This window comes from Sylvia atricapilla, chromosome Z (genome assembly GCF_009819655.1).
Source record: "Sylvia atricapilla isolate bSylAtr1 chromosome Z, bSylAtr1.pri, whole genome shotgun sequence".
Lineage (NCBI taxonomy): Eukaryota > Metazoa > Chordata > Aves > Passeriformes > Sylviidae > Sylvia > Sylvia atricapilla.
In genome coordinates, this window is record NC_089174.1 from 77238744 (window position 1) to 77253641 (window position 14898).

Genomic DNA, 14898 nt, shown 5'->3' on the forward strand with positions numbered 1-14898 from the left:
TCACAGACAGTAGCAGAGGAATGCTGCTGTCTTCAGAAGTTACTGACAGTGTAGCAGTAGGTTGTCCAGCTCAGGAAATGGGTGTATGGTGGCCATTTAGCAGATCACCAGACCAGTGACCCTGCAGTTCCCCACAGTCAGTGTTCTGACTGACCTGGCTGAGTTCTGCTCCTTTAACACATGCAAGCAAGTTTTAATAGAAATCAGCAAATTTTGTGTAATAATACTAGTTGGAGCTTATAGTGATACGCTGATAAAGAAAACTATGCTGAGATTCTCTAAAGAAGGCTGTAAAGCTCCCCCAGCACTGCTTTTTTATGAATGAGGTTCAGTTGGCCAAATCCTGAGAAGGTCAGGGTGCCGTGTCTGACCAGTGTTCTGAGAACTTGTGGAAATGGGAGAACAGACTTAAATGAGAAGATGCCTTCTTACACTCAGAAGACACAGTAGAGCTTGGACAGACTTGTCTGCTCAGAATGTCTGGTCCTCTGGTCTGTACTGCTATCCTCTGGTCTGCTTTTTCAGAATTGCAGGGGGGGTTACACAAGGTTTCAGCCTTCAGAGTGGCATAAAAAACAGGGGCTGTGATGCAGCAGTGGACAGTTTATTGGCTTGATTTTTTTTCTTTTCTAGGAACCTATTTTTTAACCTGATTAGAGAACTGTATTTTGCTAAAACAGAAATTCTCTACTAATTTGATCTCCTGCTCCATTAGCCAGGGCAGTGATCCCTTAACAAGAAGGGCATAAAAAGGGTTATCACTTCTACGTCTTCCTGTGTTTGTAAGTTGTGGGCAGCCACACCAGTTCAAACAAGTCAGCATTAAGCAATCAGGTTACCTCAGCAAGACATCTACACAGCTCTCTGCTTCACTAATATTTTCAAATATAGATAGGCCTGATAATTCTTCAGATAATGATTTTGCACTTCTTTCATCTAGATACTACTTCTCTTCTCCTCTGTGTTTTTGTTGGGATTTTTTTTGCTGTTGTTTTTGTGGGGTTTTGTTTTGTTTTTGCTTTTGTTTTTGTTTTTTGTTTTCCATTCTTTATTCTTTTTCCCTTTAAACTTGTTTTCCTGTCTTTCATGACAGATCCTGAACTATAATTCTTCATATTGCCTCACTATCCCTCACTGCCTCACTCGGTTGTTTCTTTTTCTCTTGTGCATCCTTATCTCTGCTGGAAATCCCAGAGAGAGGCTTCACAACACACCTGTGTTCATCTGCCTCAGACCTTGCATCTTCCTGTCTAAGCTATTCACCTCTCCGATTCACAAACCTTAGCAACTTCTCCTAAACTCTGTATATAATCTCCATGTCCTGCTTTTATTATTCTCAAAGACCGTGTTATTTCTTCCAAAGAATAATTGAATCAATGTTTCTGACCCCCCCCCTCCATTTTCTGTGCTTTTCCTTCCTTACACTAAGTTTTTTTTCTGCCTAACTGCATCCATAACTGTTCCACTAACCTTCTCTCATCAAAGTAGCCTTGCACTCATCCTATCCCTTTATTCTTTTCCATAACTAATTCATCAAAATGTACTTTGGATTCTCGGATTAAAAAAAATAACTTTCCACCTGTCTCTTCTCTGCCCTTGTTTCTTTACTTTCTATCTGAACTCCCTGAATGAAACTCCCTTTGTTTTCTCCGTGAGTTTTACTATTTTGATCATAGTGACTAGCATTGTATCTTCTCCTGGGGATAGTATCTGACTGTATTAGTCTCTTGATTGTCATCTTATACTTTGACTTTATAGGTTGTTTGTAGCAGAGCCCATCTTTTCACTTTGGGTTTGCAAACAACTGAGCACAACTTGTTCCCTTCCTTGTCTGGAGCTGTATACATAATAAATAGTGACACAGTGGATTCAGCACTTTAGCACTGCCATCCACTGGCCGTCCTAACATGAAATTCCACACTTGACTAAAACTTGGAAGTGTTGCTTTTGTTGCTACTGACTGGAATGTATTATTATAAGTTCAGTATTTCAGACTAATGGAAATGTCAGAATTCTTTATAATCTATTCCTTTCAAATACACGACATATGTCTTTTGCTTTGTCTTTTTCTTTACAAACAGAAATATGGAGGCTAGTTGAAGAATCAGGGGATCTAGACTAAACTGCCATGTACAATTAATTGACTGAATGATCTGTATATTTTGTAATATATATTGCTCTTGTTTAAAAAAAAAAAAAAACAAACAATACTTCAGCATGTATACAGATGCAAAAGGGAAATAGGATAATTTGAAAGTATCCCAAAACTTGTGTATTCCCCTTTCAACTTTTTCATCTTCTTCCTCATTTAGCAAGGTCCTGAATCAGAGTAGTTTCTTTATTTTAATAATATTCTATGGGTTTCCTTTCCACAAGTACATTCAGATTTTGTATGGTTGTATACATACAGAAGGACTTTTGTGACTTTTATTTTTTAATCTTTGCTATTTTATCTTTTTAAACTTTCCCCTCTTTTATCCTTTTCTTTTTTTCACTTAATTTCTGTGGTACAGCCAAGCTTCTTATAGTTAGGCTTATTGATAAGTGATTAACATTCCATGGTGAGAACAACTTGCCTTTTACATTTCCTAATGTGCTCCCCTCCTAAACAGTAGCAAGAATATTTACCTTCTTAGTACAAAAGTTTATATGTCACAAGGACTGTGAAAATCTATCAAGATGTGAGGTCAAATAAATTTTATATGTAAATGTGTTTCCAGAAAAATTTGAAAGGAAGAATAGAGAGGGGAAAAGGGGAAAAATGTGTGCTTTTTCAATAATTATATTGTTTATCCAATTTACTGCCATGTGCTGAAATATTACCCAAAATTCTAGGAAGTGAAGTGGATTATGAGTTCAAGGATGGAGCACTAATTGAATTTTTCATTGAAATGACTCATCTAAGCAATGTAGTCAGCTGGATTGTCCTCCTGAATGTAAAAATCTTTACAAATGCTATCCTGGTACAGGTACCACACAGAAAGCTTGAATCTTCTTCCTCTAACAAAAGGGATATCTGTCAGATTTGCTGGGAGGGGGAGACTATTCCCGAGAAAAATGCATTTTTTTAATAACAAAACAAGGTGAATTGCTCTTTTTTTAACTCATTTTGTCTCAACAAAAACTGGTCACACTTGGAACAAAGTTTGCTGAGTATTTCAATCTACAGATCTTAACTGAGTCATAGACCTTACACCAACCCTGTCTAAAGGGAGAAATGTTTCTTACCTTGACACTCTACATAGAACAAGAGCTATAGTTAAACAAAGTAACAGTTATAAAATCATATAAGCTGAAAAAAATAAGAGTGTACATTTATAACTTCAAAATAGGTATCGGCTCTAATTTCACTCATTATTATGAAGACCCTTATCCTTCTTTGTGACTGCTCTTATTTTTTAAAGGCAATATGTACTGGTCTTTGCCTCATTATAAAACACCATTCACAGTGGTATTCTGTCAGGGCTGATCCTTTATTTTAGATATATATTTGAACCATAAACACCAATTGGGCCATGAAATTTGGAGTCATTTTGGCAAAAAAAACCCACACAAACCCAAAACCAACCAAACAAAAAAGAGATATTAATTTCTCCTACTTAAAAGTAACTAGAAGATGGAACATTTAGATGTTTGTGGCATCTTACAAATAAACAGTTATTTGCATCCAACTTCCACTACGCATGGAACCTGGGGTCCACACACAGTTGAAAAGTATGACTCACTAGCAGAAAATACACACTTCTCATAATAGTGAGACAGGACAGAATAAGCTTAAAATGGTTTTTTGTTAGAATTTTTTCTTTTAGTTAAGAGGGAATTTTTTTCTCTCAAATATATTATTTTCTGCAAGCTGGTAAATTTATTCTCTAAAAATCTAAAAGACCCCAGTTGCAAATAAATTGAATCTTTCTTAAAATCATGAAGAAGCATAAATTACATTTGTATTGTTTCTCTCAAAAATAACTTAACAGACAGAAAATAGTTCTCCTTAGTGTTTTAGTACACCAGTAGTGACTATCATTATTATTCCGTCAAAGTTAATAGAGTGCATAAACAAATCAAGCACACCCTCATGATATCCTTCAAAAAGCTGCAGGAACAAGTATACTCTTCATTAAAGAAACAAACAAACAATTTTCCATTACTTCACAGCATAAGTATTACAGTCTGACTTAAACAAAAATAAAACAAATTCTTGTGGCAGCAAAAATCTTGATATTGGATAAATTATAGCCCAGAAGTATTTTATAAGGTACTTACATATCACTGGCAATGGAGGAATTCCTGGACATGGACTTTGGAGATAGATCATAATCACTGTCTGACCGGTAGAGGAAAGACTCCCTACGTTGACTGTGGACAAAATTTGCCTGGAGGATTAGCCCTGACCCAGGGCTTGTCATGGGGTCCAAGGGACTTCGTCCTGATGATGTACCATTGTCTACGTCGAAACTGCAAAAAGAAGAAAAATTTTTTAATGTTACTGACCTAAGAATTTTAAAATTTAATGAACACCCTTCTGACAAATTATCATAGCTAATTGCTTTGTGATAGTAATGGAGAAAATAGACCTGGTCATGTCCACTGCTACAAAAAACCACAAGGCACACAAGACAGATACTTCAAAATTAGTGATAAACAACAACAAAAAAACCCCAAGTCTGAAGGAAAAGAAAATTGGCAGAGAAAACCCCCATGCTATTAGAAATAAAGAAGGCTTTATACTTCTCTGCGTGCAGAGTATCCATGAGCTTTACACCAGAGAAAACATGACATTTCATTATTTACTTCTTCAGCTGCCATCTCTCCTGAACTGGACACCAATTATCCTGACTCCCACTGCTAGAGGCAGCTGAGGGCTTTTTTCTTATTGAGTATCCAATCCTAATAGTTTTTTACTAAAAAAATATTTCAAGTTAATACTTTATCTTGTCCCAGTAAACAAAGTGCTGGGGTGGCATTAAGCACATGTGTATGCTTGAGCACATCTGCCTGCATTACATTTGCTGTTTTACAAATAGATGCAAGCAGTGAGGCCAAGCAGCAGAACTTCTGTAGCCTTTTGTGTCTTTGAACCACACAGTTTAGATTCAGTACTTTTGATTGTTGTGTTTGATATGGAGGGTGGTAAAGAGGCTTATCATTCCTAGAGAATACTTCTCTCATGAGAGGCTGAAGGACGATGAACAGAAAGAGAGAGTAGATGCTGTTCTATATGGACAGTAATGTTTCCACAAAGGGCTTTGAAAATCAGTGCAAAGACCTTGAATTGGAGTCTGCAAACAATTACACTGTTACAGGGTGAGTGGAGCTGAGAGGATGAGTTCATGGCAATCTATGTTGCTTGACAGCCCAACAGCTGCATTTGGTACTGTATGGAGGCTTTTTGCAGCATGTAGCTTCATGTTTGCATATCTTGTGGTATGCAATCTGAGAGGTTAAAAATGTGTGGATTAGCAAGACTAGGTCTCTAGGATCATTTGCCATACTAATGGGGACAAAAATAACACTGCTAAAGCATTTAAGAATGAGGGATGAACAGAGGATCTTTCATATGTTTTTTAAACATAGATAAGCGCTAGTACCATACAGTGCATTTTTGCTGAACACACATAAAGTACTCATTTTTAAAATGGTGTTCATTTGGAGGACACACACAGGTTCCCAGTCACAGATAATGACAGCAGAAAAGATGCAGTGCAAGCCAGCTGTTGATTAGAGATCAGCCTAGCACAAGTGTCAAGCTGGCACATGCTGCTCTGTACCAGCTTGGTTTAGCTCCCTTTGACCTGAGGTTGCCACTTCAATCCTTTGCTGAAGTGATGGCATTCCAACAGCCTTTTTTTTTTTTTTTTCCCCTTTGTTAAATGAACCAATCAAAAAGCATATATTGCTTATTTTGACACAGATGCACACTGCCTGGCAGAAGATATTCTTTTGCTTTGTGATTTATTTCATTGTTTATTTTTTCCTTTGCATATATTTCTGGAACTGCAAGCTCCATAATTCATATTACTACTGCCACATTCAGACTATACTATTTTATCTTTGTATTCACCACTTACAGTTTGAATGTAGAAAAACAAATGTAGTTGGCTAGTTCGTTTCTCTTTTTTAAAAAAAAAATGCATAAAATATTTAAACACATCAGGAGAGCACAGTAATTGAATACTCTTTTCACTGTAGTTTTCAGAACAATTACCTGTCAGTAAATCCAAACACATGCACTTATCCCAGGCTAGATTTAATTTGATTAAGCCTGTATAAGACCTCTGTGTCTTTAAATGTCTCACTGCTTTAACAGCCTTAAACTGAGAAATTTTAAACCATGAGACATCAAATGAGACCTTTGCCACCAGCCTTCTAGGTGATCTTGGACTGTGCAGAGCTCCTCTTTGCCATTCATTTTCCCTATTTGTTGCATCTTTGTGATTACTGTGAGATCTTCTCACAAAGAGTATTTGAGAATCTATTGGAAAGGCCAAGATACTCTGAATGCTGCAGTAAAATATCCTTTGCAGTTTGTAGCATCATTAGTTCATAACCGCATTACTATTTTTACTAACATGACTACTATTACTTGTTCTTGTTATTATCAATCAATACCCTTTTAGCTTGAATTTCTAAATATTACAGGAGCACAAAATAATCACAATACTAATTAAGGGTTTAGCTCATCATATCCAAATTTCCTAACATTTATATTTCATTGCCTGAATATTTTTTTTCCCCTTTAAACAGCTTCAAGAAAACAGAGTCTCCTAGTTAATACATGGTCTGTGTATTTTGTTTTTCTACTGAGGGTAGGAGGGCAGATAATTCCTGCAATTTTAGGTAAAACAGAAGACGGTTTTCAGTAAGACTAATTTCTGCAATGGCAGTATCATTTTAAATATATATAAACTTGCCTGGGAACTTTAAATTAATAGTTAAAAGATGGATACAAATAAATGAAGATTAATGTAGGTCCCTCACACAGGACAAAAATTTTGAATGAAGAGTTAATACTAAATAGATTTCTTTACAGTGCACTTAAATATTCAAATGAATCAAAAGTCTTTATTTGGATCAAAGGAATATGGTTTAATTTGCAGTTTTGTTTTATTTTCTTCATTCCCCCTTTTGTGGACATCATATGAATATTATTTTACCAGTCTTATTTCTTCCAGAAACTAAGGCAGGCTTCTATAAATTATTTCACTGTTGGATTGTAACACAGTGAATTTTTAAAATTTAGAAGTCTGTTAGTTAGAACTGCAGTTTCACCAGCTGGCAGAAGTCCTTTGGTTTACATCGCCAGGTAACCTGTGCAAGGCATTGCTGCTGCAACAGAAATTCTATCCTGTTGTACTGCGTGGTGACCACTAGATGGGTGTAAAAAGTAAAAAAAAAAAAAAACACGATCCAAATATATCAGCTGGATTTGCCTCGTGCTGTTCCAAGAAAGTCTTCTCTGAAAATATGTATCAAGAAAAAAATTGTTCAGTTCTACAGACAAAAAGGAGTGTGAATACAGAACTGTTTTTTCAGAAACCTATATTTATATTAAAAAGTTTTTGAAATGTTACAATAAAGTGTCTTATTTAGATCTTTCTGAGACATTTGCCAAAAGCTTGTAGAACTCTAAATCAAAAGAAGAGTTATTACAATGAAAATCATATAAATTGTTACTTTGTCAGAATCACAAGTCGTCTTTTCAAGCATCTGTTCTTCTGACTAAACTGTATGAAAAGAAGAGAATCAGAATGGAGAATTGAACACTTTCACACCAGCTCTTTGCTCTTTGTTGTTGGATACACTGAAAAAGATCGAAAGTTTAAGACACAAAACAGGATAGCCTCTTTAACTTGCCTGAACAGAAATTGCAAAAAGTCAGCTGTGCTTGCTTCGTATTTATCTTTTCACTCCCACTAAGTTTTAAGCCACAGCAAGTATATGCTGTGAATTAGAAAGAACAGAGAAACGTAACAACATCTTCATGGAAGTTGTTACTAAAGAGGACAGGAACGGTTTTGCTTTCTTTTCACAGGCAGTAAGTGGCAATTTAAAGACAGCATTTTACACCATTGCTCTGCAGCCAGCCCTGGGCACTTTGCATAATGCATGCAAACTGAAACTGCCTTTGGTGACAGGAGCATTTGGCACAGACATCACAGAATTTTATACGTTCAAAGACCTTTGCTGCAACTCTGGAGATGCAAAAGCCTCGAAAATCAATGATAATTCAGCAACTTTTGTGTCTGCATTTTGACAAAATGCTTTAAGGCGTTTGTGAATAGTGTTTATCTTTAGAGCCTGCCTTATTCAGTGTCCAGTGCTGATTTGAGATGAAATTCAGTGTTTTCTTCCTTGTTTGGCTGTTCATCTTTTTTGCACTTCTTGCTCACTTTCTGTCATCCAGGGTCTGTACTAAGATGGGGAGAAAACTGAGTGATTTGTAAACATTCATGGCTGATCTTTCCCTGTACTCCCAATGCAATAAGGGCAAATAACATCACGAAGCAAACTTCAGGAAGATTATTAGAGATTTGCATCAGAGAATACTGGGACTCTGGGGCAAGAACAGGAGAGGTTCTGCATCATGAATCTTAGGATGACTTCTTCTTCATTGTTAATGACTGCACAGATTCTTTGCATATTAAAGAAACAGTCAACTTCCTTTTGAGTTCCTAAAAAATTGTTCCTTACTCTATGCAAGGCTGCTAAAAGAAAAAATGTGGAGGTCTGTATACAAAATATAAACTTCAGTTACATAAGGAATAACGGCATCATAATCACTATACCCAAGAGTTTGCTATTAAGGATACATAGAAAATCTAAGTGTTGGTTTTACTTAGTACTGAGAATTTAGCACTTATCCTGCAGCACTGGTGGGGGGGGTAGGTGGTTATTTTCTTCAGTTTTTGTGTGGTTTTTAATTTTTGAGAAATATGCAATAGTAGGAGAGAGAAAGAAATATATTTCACCCTAAAATGAAGAACTTATTAGGTATTTTAATAATAATATTCCTCTTTAACTGTCTTCCCACTTTCATCTTATCTTGGAAACTACAGGGAGGGAGAGCCAAATTAATTGTTACTCTTGGGGACATCTTATCTTTTAAGGCCATCTTTAGCATTACAGAAGGACAGGCGAGTTCTAGAGGAGCAATTTTTTCCTCCATCAAAGGAGACCATTGTCCCAGTGTCAAGCAATCTCTCCAGCCATCTGTGCTATGACCTATATACACTTCTCAATGTCCTCACTTTCAAGAAGCCATGTCCTGTTTTTTTCACCAGGTAGCACATTCCCAATATCACACAAAATAGGTGCATTTGGTATAGCAGCTGTAATTCACTGAAATTATCACAGAAGACCTGCCCTGCAGCAACTCCCCTTGAGCAGGAGCTAATTTAGAGTAAAAACAAGGTAATGAAACTATAAGGTTCCAAGGAAAGAGTAAACTGTTTATTGTTTGTGCCCTAGGACAGAAGCCCATCTCTGGGGAAGGAGGCTTTAGCAACTGGAGAAAAGGGAGGATTGGATGCTACCTTCAAAAGAAGAATCTGAATTTATTGCTTGGATTGCTTCAGATTTAAATAAGCAGTGGGTTACCACAGATGATGGCATGCACCATGAATATGGATTGTAGAGAAAGGCCACATTGTGATTGTATTTAAGATTGCTTGGTAGGTCTTTGCAATTTCACTTGGGCCTTTCTATTGCTTGTTAATAAATTAAGCATTAAATTGTGACAACTGCTAACTTGCTGACTTGTGTGTCCCCTTTTTTAGGCAGGCATAGTTATTACTAATTAAGAGATGAAACTTTAGAATTTTCTTTATCATAAAGAAATAAGTTGTCACCAGTCTGCTCTTGCCACGAGTTCTCAGAAGATCGTAGATATTGGATAGGCTAACCTGCAGCATCAGAAAAAAACCCAAGTAAAACTAAACCTGTGGATTTATATAATTGAATAAGAGGCTAATTCTTTCTTTGAGACCTTTCAAAGTGTTTCCTTACTGACAATGCCTACCCCATGATGCAGAACTGTTGACATCTGGTTTTCTCCTTTCTTTCTCTCTTTTTCCCCAAGAGTAGTTAAAAAAAACCCCAAAACCAAACCGAATCAAATGAAAACCAAACAACAACAGTAACAACAACAAAAAACCAAAACAAAAAATAAACCAAACCATCCCCAAAAAACCCCACACCTCACCTCAGTAAAATGCAGGAAGAAAAGAAATATTTGTGTCTTGATATTTTAGAAGGAATATAATACCTACTCTCTTCATTTGAAGAAAAAAACGCTTATATGTGAACTGACTTTTTCTTTCTAGGAAATGTAAGAAAATTTTTTGCCTTCCATTACTTTAGATATTTCCAATCAATTGTAAGCAAATAGTATTAAAAGGAACATATGATCTAAATCTGAATTTTCATGTACCACTGTAGAATTCAAGCCAGCTATCTGGTTTTGGCTTTGAGTCTCCAGTTCAGTAATTAAGAAAGCAAGCCCTATGATTAACTCCATATTTAGAAGTGTTGTGGATAGATTTTCCAATCAGAATTCCAAGCAAATGCATAAAATGTGACATTTAGTGATTTTTTTAGCAATAGAACTTGGCTTTTGCTCTTGGCATAACTTCTAGAAACATGAGTGTAGAGGGCTTAATACTAGGTCTAGAATTACCAGGAAACAGACAGGAAACAGACAAACGGAAGATGTGTAGGACCAAAAACAAAAATAAAACAATGAAGCAGACTGGTTTGTACGAACAGGTCAACTCAAATATGTTAATCAGGGAACTCTGACTATCTATTGATTTTCTGTGTCATGTTTTTCTAGCAAGCATCTCAGGAAATGCAATCACTCAAAACAAATTGCTTCATGTTTTCTGATGAAGTTTCCAAGCAAGGAGTTTCCTGTGATGACTCTTCACTCTCTTTGGTACTTTAGCTTTGGTACTTTTAGCTTTGAACAGTTTTCTCGTACTCAGCTGAGGATGTGCTTTCCACAATGTCACCCCATTATTCTTGATTTAGTCTATCCATTTGGCATGAAATATTTTTAAAGCACCTATTAAATCAGATTGCCTGTTGTGTTCAGCCATACTGGGAATTCCTTTGTTATTCCTTTTATTTTTTCTTCAGACAGAATGTCATCCCTCACCTGGCAAGTTTCATTCTCTAAACTTGGTCTTTGGAGTGAACTTTTCTTACTTATGTGATGTTCAATAAGAATGCCAGAATCCACATCTTATCACATGGATTTGATGTTTTAATATTTCTTTGAAGCTGAAATAGTTTTCTTACTTTAGTATAACAACAATTCAAACACAAACCACAACAGAAATGAAATGAAAAATAATTTCCAAGAAATGTTGCAATCTGTTCATACTTTTACTAGATTTAAGTAATTTTTTATGATTCTTCTGATCTAATAGACCTAATGGGACTAATATTCCTTCTTTTAGATACCAAAAAAAGCCACCAAGACTGTGACATAACTCTTCTTCCCCATGCTTCTGCTAAAATCTTTGACCGCTTGAGATCTGAATGAGAAAATATGCAGAAAATGTTAAAGAATTAGAGGTATTTTGGGAAATCTGAGAAAAATAATGTGGAAAAACAGAGCCACTTGATCCAGATGTAAGAAAGACTAGGCACTTGGGGTGCTCCAAGTACCCCACAAGCCTGCTGGTCCCTGACACCCCCATATGCAGATAAATGGCACTTCTAGGAGTGCAGTCTCAGCTTGATGGTTCTCCATTCTATTACTGTCATTATATGATTGCAGTCCATCTGTCACCATTCACTTAAATCATACTATAATCCTATGGACTTAATATTCTATGATCCCCAAGGATGGAGCATCTACCACTTCCCTGGGCAACCTGTTGCAGTGCCTCACCAGCCTCACAGTAAAGATTTTATTCCTAATATCTAATCCAAACCTACTTTCTTTCACTTTGAAGCCATTCCATTGTGCCCTGTCACTACATGCTCTTGTGAATGGTCTCTCTCAATCCTTCCTGTAAATCCCCTTTGTGTACTTGAAGATTACAATTACGTCACCCCAAAACCTTCTCTTTTCCAGGCTGTACAAACCTAACTCTCTTAGCATTTCCTAATTGGAGAGGTGCTCTATCCCTCTGATCACCTTTGTGGCCTCTTCTGGACTTGCTTGAGCAGTTCTATGTCCTCCCAGTGCTGGTGTCCAGCCCAGAGCTGATGCAGCCCTGCAGGTGGGCTCTCAGCAGAGCAGAGCAGAGGGGCACAATCCCCTCCCTGGCCCTGTTGCCCACACTGCTCTGGATGCAGCCCAGGACATGTTTGGCTCTCTGGGCTGTCAGTGCCTCACAAGTCCAGCCTCACTAGTCCTTATTCCTGGAGTTGCTCTTGATCTGTTCATGCCCTCAGGTACTGCTCTGATCCAAGTCCAGCACCTTGCTCTTACTAAACTTCATAAGATTCCTCTGCACCCATTTCTTGAGTCTGTTTAGATTTCCCTGGATGGCACAAATAGTGAGCTATCTTCAAATCTTTTTTAAAATCACTTTACCTAATTTCTTCAAGAATTTCAAGACAATTTTTCTTTCCAGGATGAGTTTTGATCCAACTATTCCAACCTCTTCTACTGCACCACTACTTTCTGAGCAGTACTTGGATGCTAGGATACTAAACTAACTTGCACTAAGTGTGACCATATTCCATGAATTTACTGTAATGCACAGTGCCATTAATTTTCTCTTATTTTAAATGTAGTAGAATAAAATTTCAAAGCATATAAAAATGTTCCTTTATCAATTCATAAAAATATGCAAACCATCGACCAAGCATATTTCCTAATCCCAGTTAAAATGCAGTTTCCCAGGATATTAGCAGACCATGACTGAGAACCAAACTTGTGCCAGAGAAGGAAAATTCAATACACTCCAAGAACTCAGCCTCCTCTTTCTGTGAATCCAGTTGGATGCCATTATCAAAAGCAATTAAATTGCTTATATATTCTTAATGAATTACTGGTGTGATAAAGCAAGCATGTAGGAAAAGCGGTAGTTTCTCAGACCTATAATATTTAAATTAATCCCCTACAGTACTGATGAAAACATAGGGTCCATAAAATAGAGAAAAAAATTCCAAGGGATAACAGTAATATGCATTACAAAGCTTTTTTCTGAAAGAAGAAAACATGTCTTTCTGAAGCATCATCATATACAGCCGCAGTGGTGATAAATGCTAGAACACAGAAGGTATGGTTACACATACCCTGTGATTAGTGGCAAAGATCTTTTGCAAAGAGCACCTGTGACAGAAGGTGGCAGGACTAAGCATTCATGGCTACTCCATGCTACTTTCCCATGCCAGAAAATGCAACATAAAATGATAGTCATAGACTGGTTTGGTTTGGAAGGGACCAAAAAGGGATCTCATTTCAACCCACCTGTGACAAGAAGGAATACACGTTCTGCCAGGTCAGGTTCCTTAAATCTCCACCCAACCTGGCCTTGAACACTAACAGGGATGGGGCACTCAGAAAGTTCCTGGGCAACCTGTTCCAGAGGCTTATTGTCCTCACCGTGGGGAATGTCTTTTTAACATTCTTTAATCTAAACTTATTCTTCTTCATCTTAAAGCCTTTACCTTGTTTCATGTTAATATATTCTCTCATAAAATGTCTCTCTTCAAGGTTCTTGTAGGCCCCCTTCAGATACTGGAAGGTGCTCTAATGTCTCCCTGGTGTTCTAAGCCTCCCTTCTCTTCTCCAGGCTGAAAAAGCTCAACTCCCTCAGCCTGTCCCCACAGAAGAGGTGCTCCAGCCCTCTAACCAGCTTTGTGGCTCCTCCTGGACTCATGCAAACAGGCCCTTCTAGGAAAGAGATCCAGTGAGCCAGGAGGTGTGATCCTTATGACAAGAGGATCTGAAATCCTCAGCATCACTTATTAAATATGATGTTATAATTATAAAACTATAGTTTTTATAGTTATTAAATCCATGCAGAACTGACCTAAGCAAACTTTTCTTCAAAAATTATTCATTGAAGAAAATGGATATGGGCTGTGGACAGAAATGTCCAAACAGAAGAAGCTGTAAACCCCAAACTATAGGGACCTTGCACATAGAAGATGATTTGTTACACCAGTACAATGTGCACAGTTAAATATCAACATGAAATCAAGGTCATCTTCAGGGGATGGTGGACAGGAGACAGCTGGATAAGAAATTGCAGTTGTTTCTTTAGGTATTGTTCTAAGTTGCCCATGACAATGAAAGCTCTAAGTAAAGGACACATAATTATATTTGACAGGAAACTTTTTTTTTTACCCCTTCAGACCATTGTAGCATTCCTCTCATTGCAATAACAAATTGCTGGCAATAAATCACATACAAATTCTGCTTCCAAAAGAATTCGTGTTGCGATATGTTAACAGCAATTATCACTGAAAGCCAGCTCTATATTTTGTAAAGGGTGAAAAACTCACAGTACTAAGACCTTCAGAGTTCTAAAATTTTTCTACTTTCATTTAACAAAATTGTTTCATCCTTTCCACTTGAGTTCATTTCAGTTGTTTAAATTCTAGGTATTGGATTTGTTTGTTTGTTTTTGAGTTTTTTGGGGTTTGGTTTTGGGGTTTTTTGGTGGGTTTTTTTGTTTGGATTTGTTTGTTTGTTTGTTTGTTTTAGTTTCTATTTTTCATATTGAATTATTTTTATTTTATACAGTGTTTTTGTATTTAGTTTACCAAATGTGCTAGATTTTTCTGTTGCTTCGTCTTCCCTAGACTTCTACTAAATATCTCAAGGTGTATGTAGTGATTTGAGTTCTGGAAGTTCTTTTCCACATCCAAGCAACAGCCTCTAAAAGGAAACAAGTTCAGGAGCTAAACTTGGAAGATTGCTGAGATGAATTA

General features: G+C 36.9%; 1 protein-coding gene across 2 annotated transcripts in view; it reads right to left on the reverse strand.

Moving 5' to 3' along the window:
- The window catches only part of PDE4D (phosphodiesterase 4D), a 310959-nt gene that overhangs the window by 90930 nt on the left and 205131 nt on the right, over positions 1 to 14898 (reverse strand). The window contains exon 2 of one of the 2 annotated variants that reach the window (XM_066339533.1): positions 4264 to 4455. In XM_066339533.1, coding sequence (XP_066195630.1) covers positions 4264 to 4455 — 192 coding nt within the window. Of the gene's footprint in view, positions 1 to 4259; positions 4456 to 14898 lie in introns of those variants that run through there. The other variant, XM_066339532.1, reaches the window with a different exon arrangement.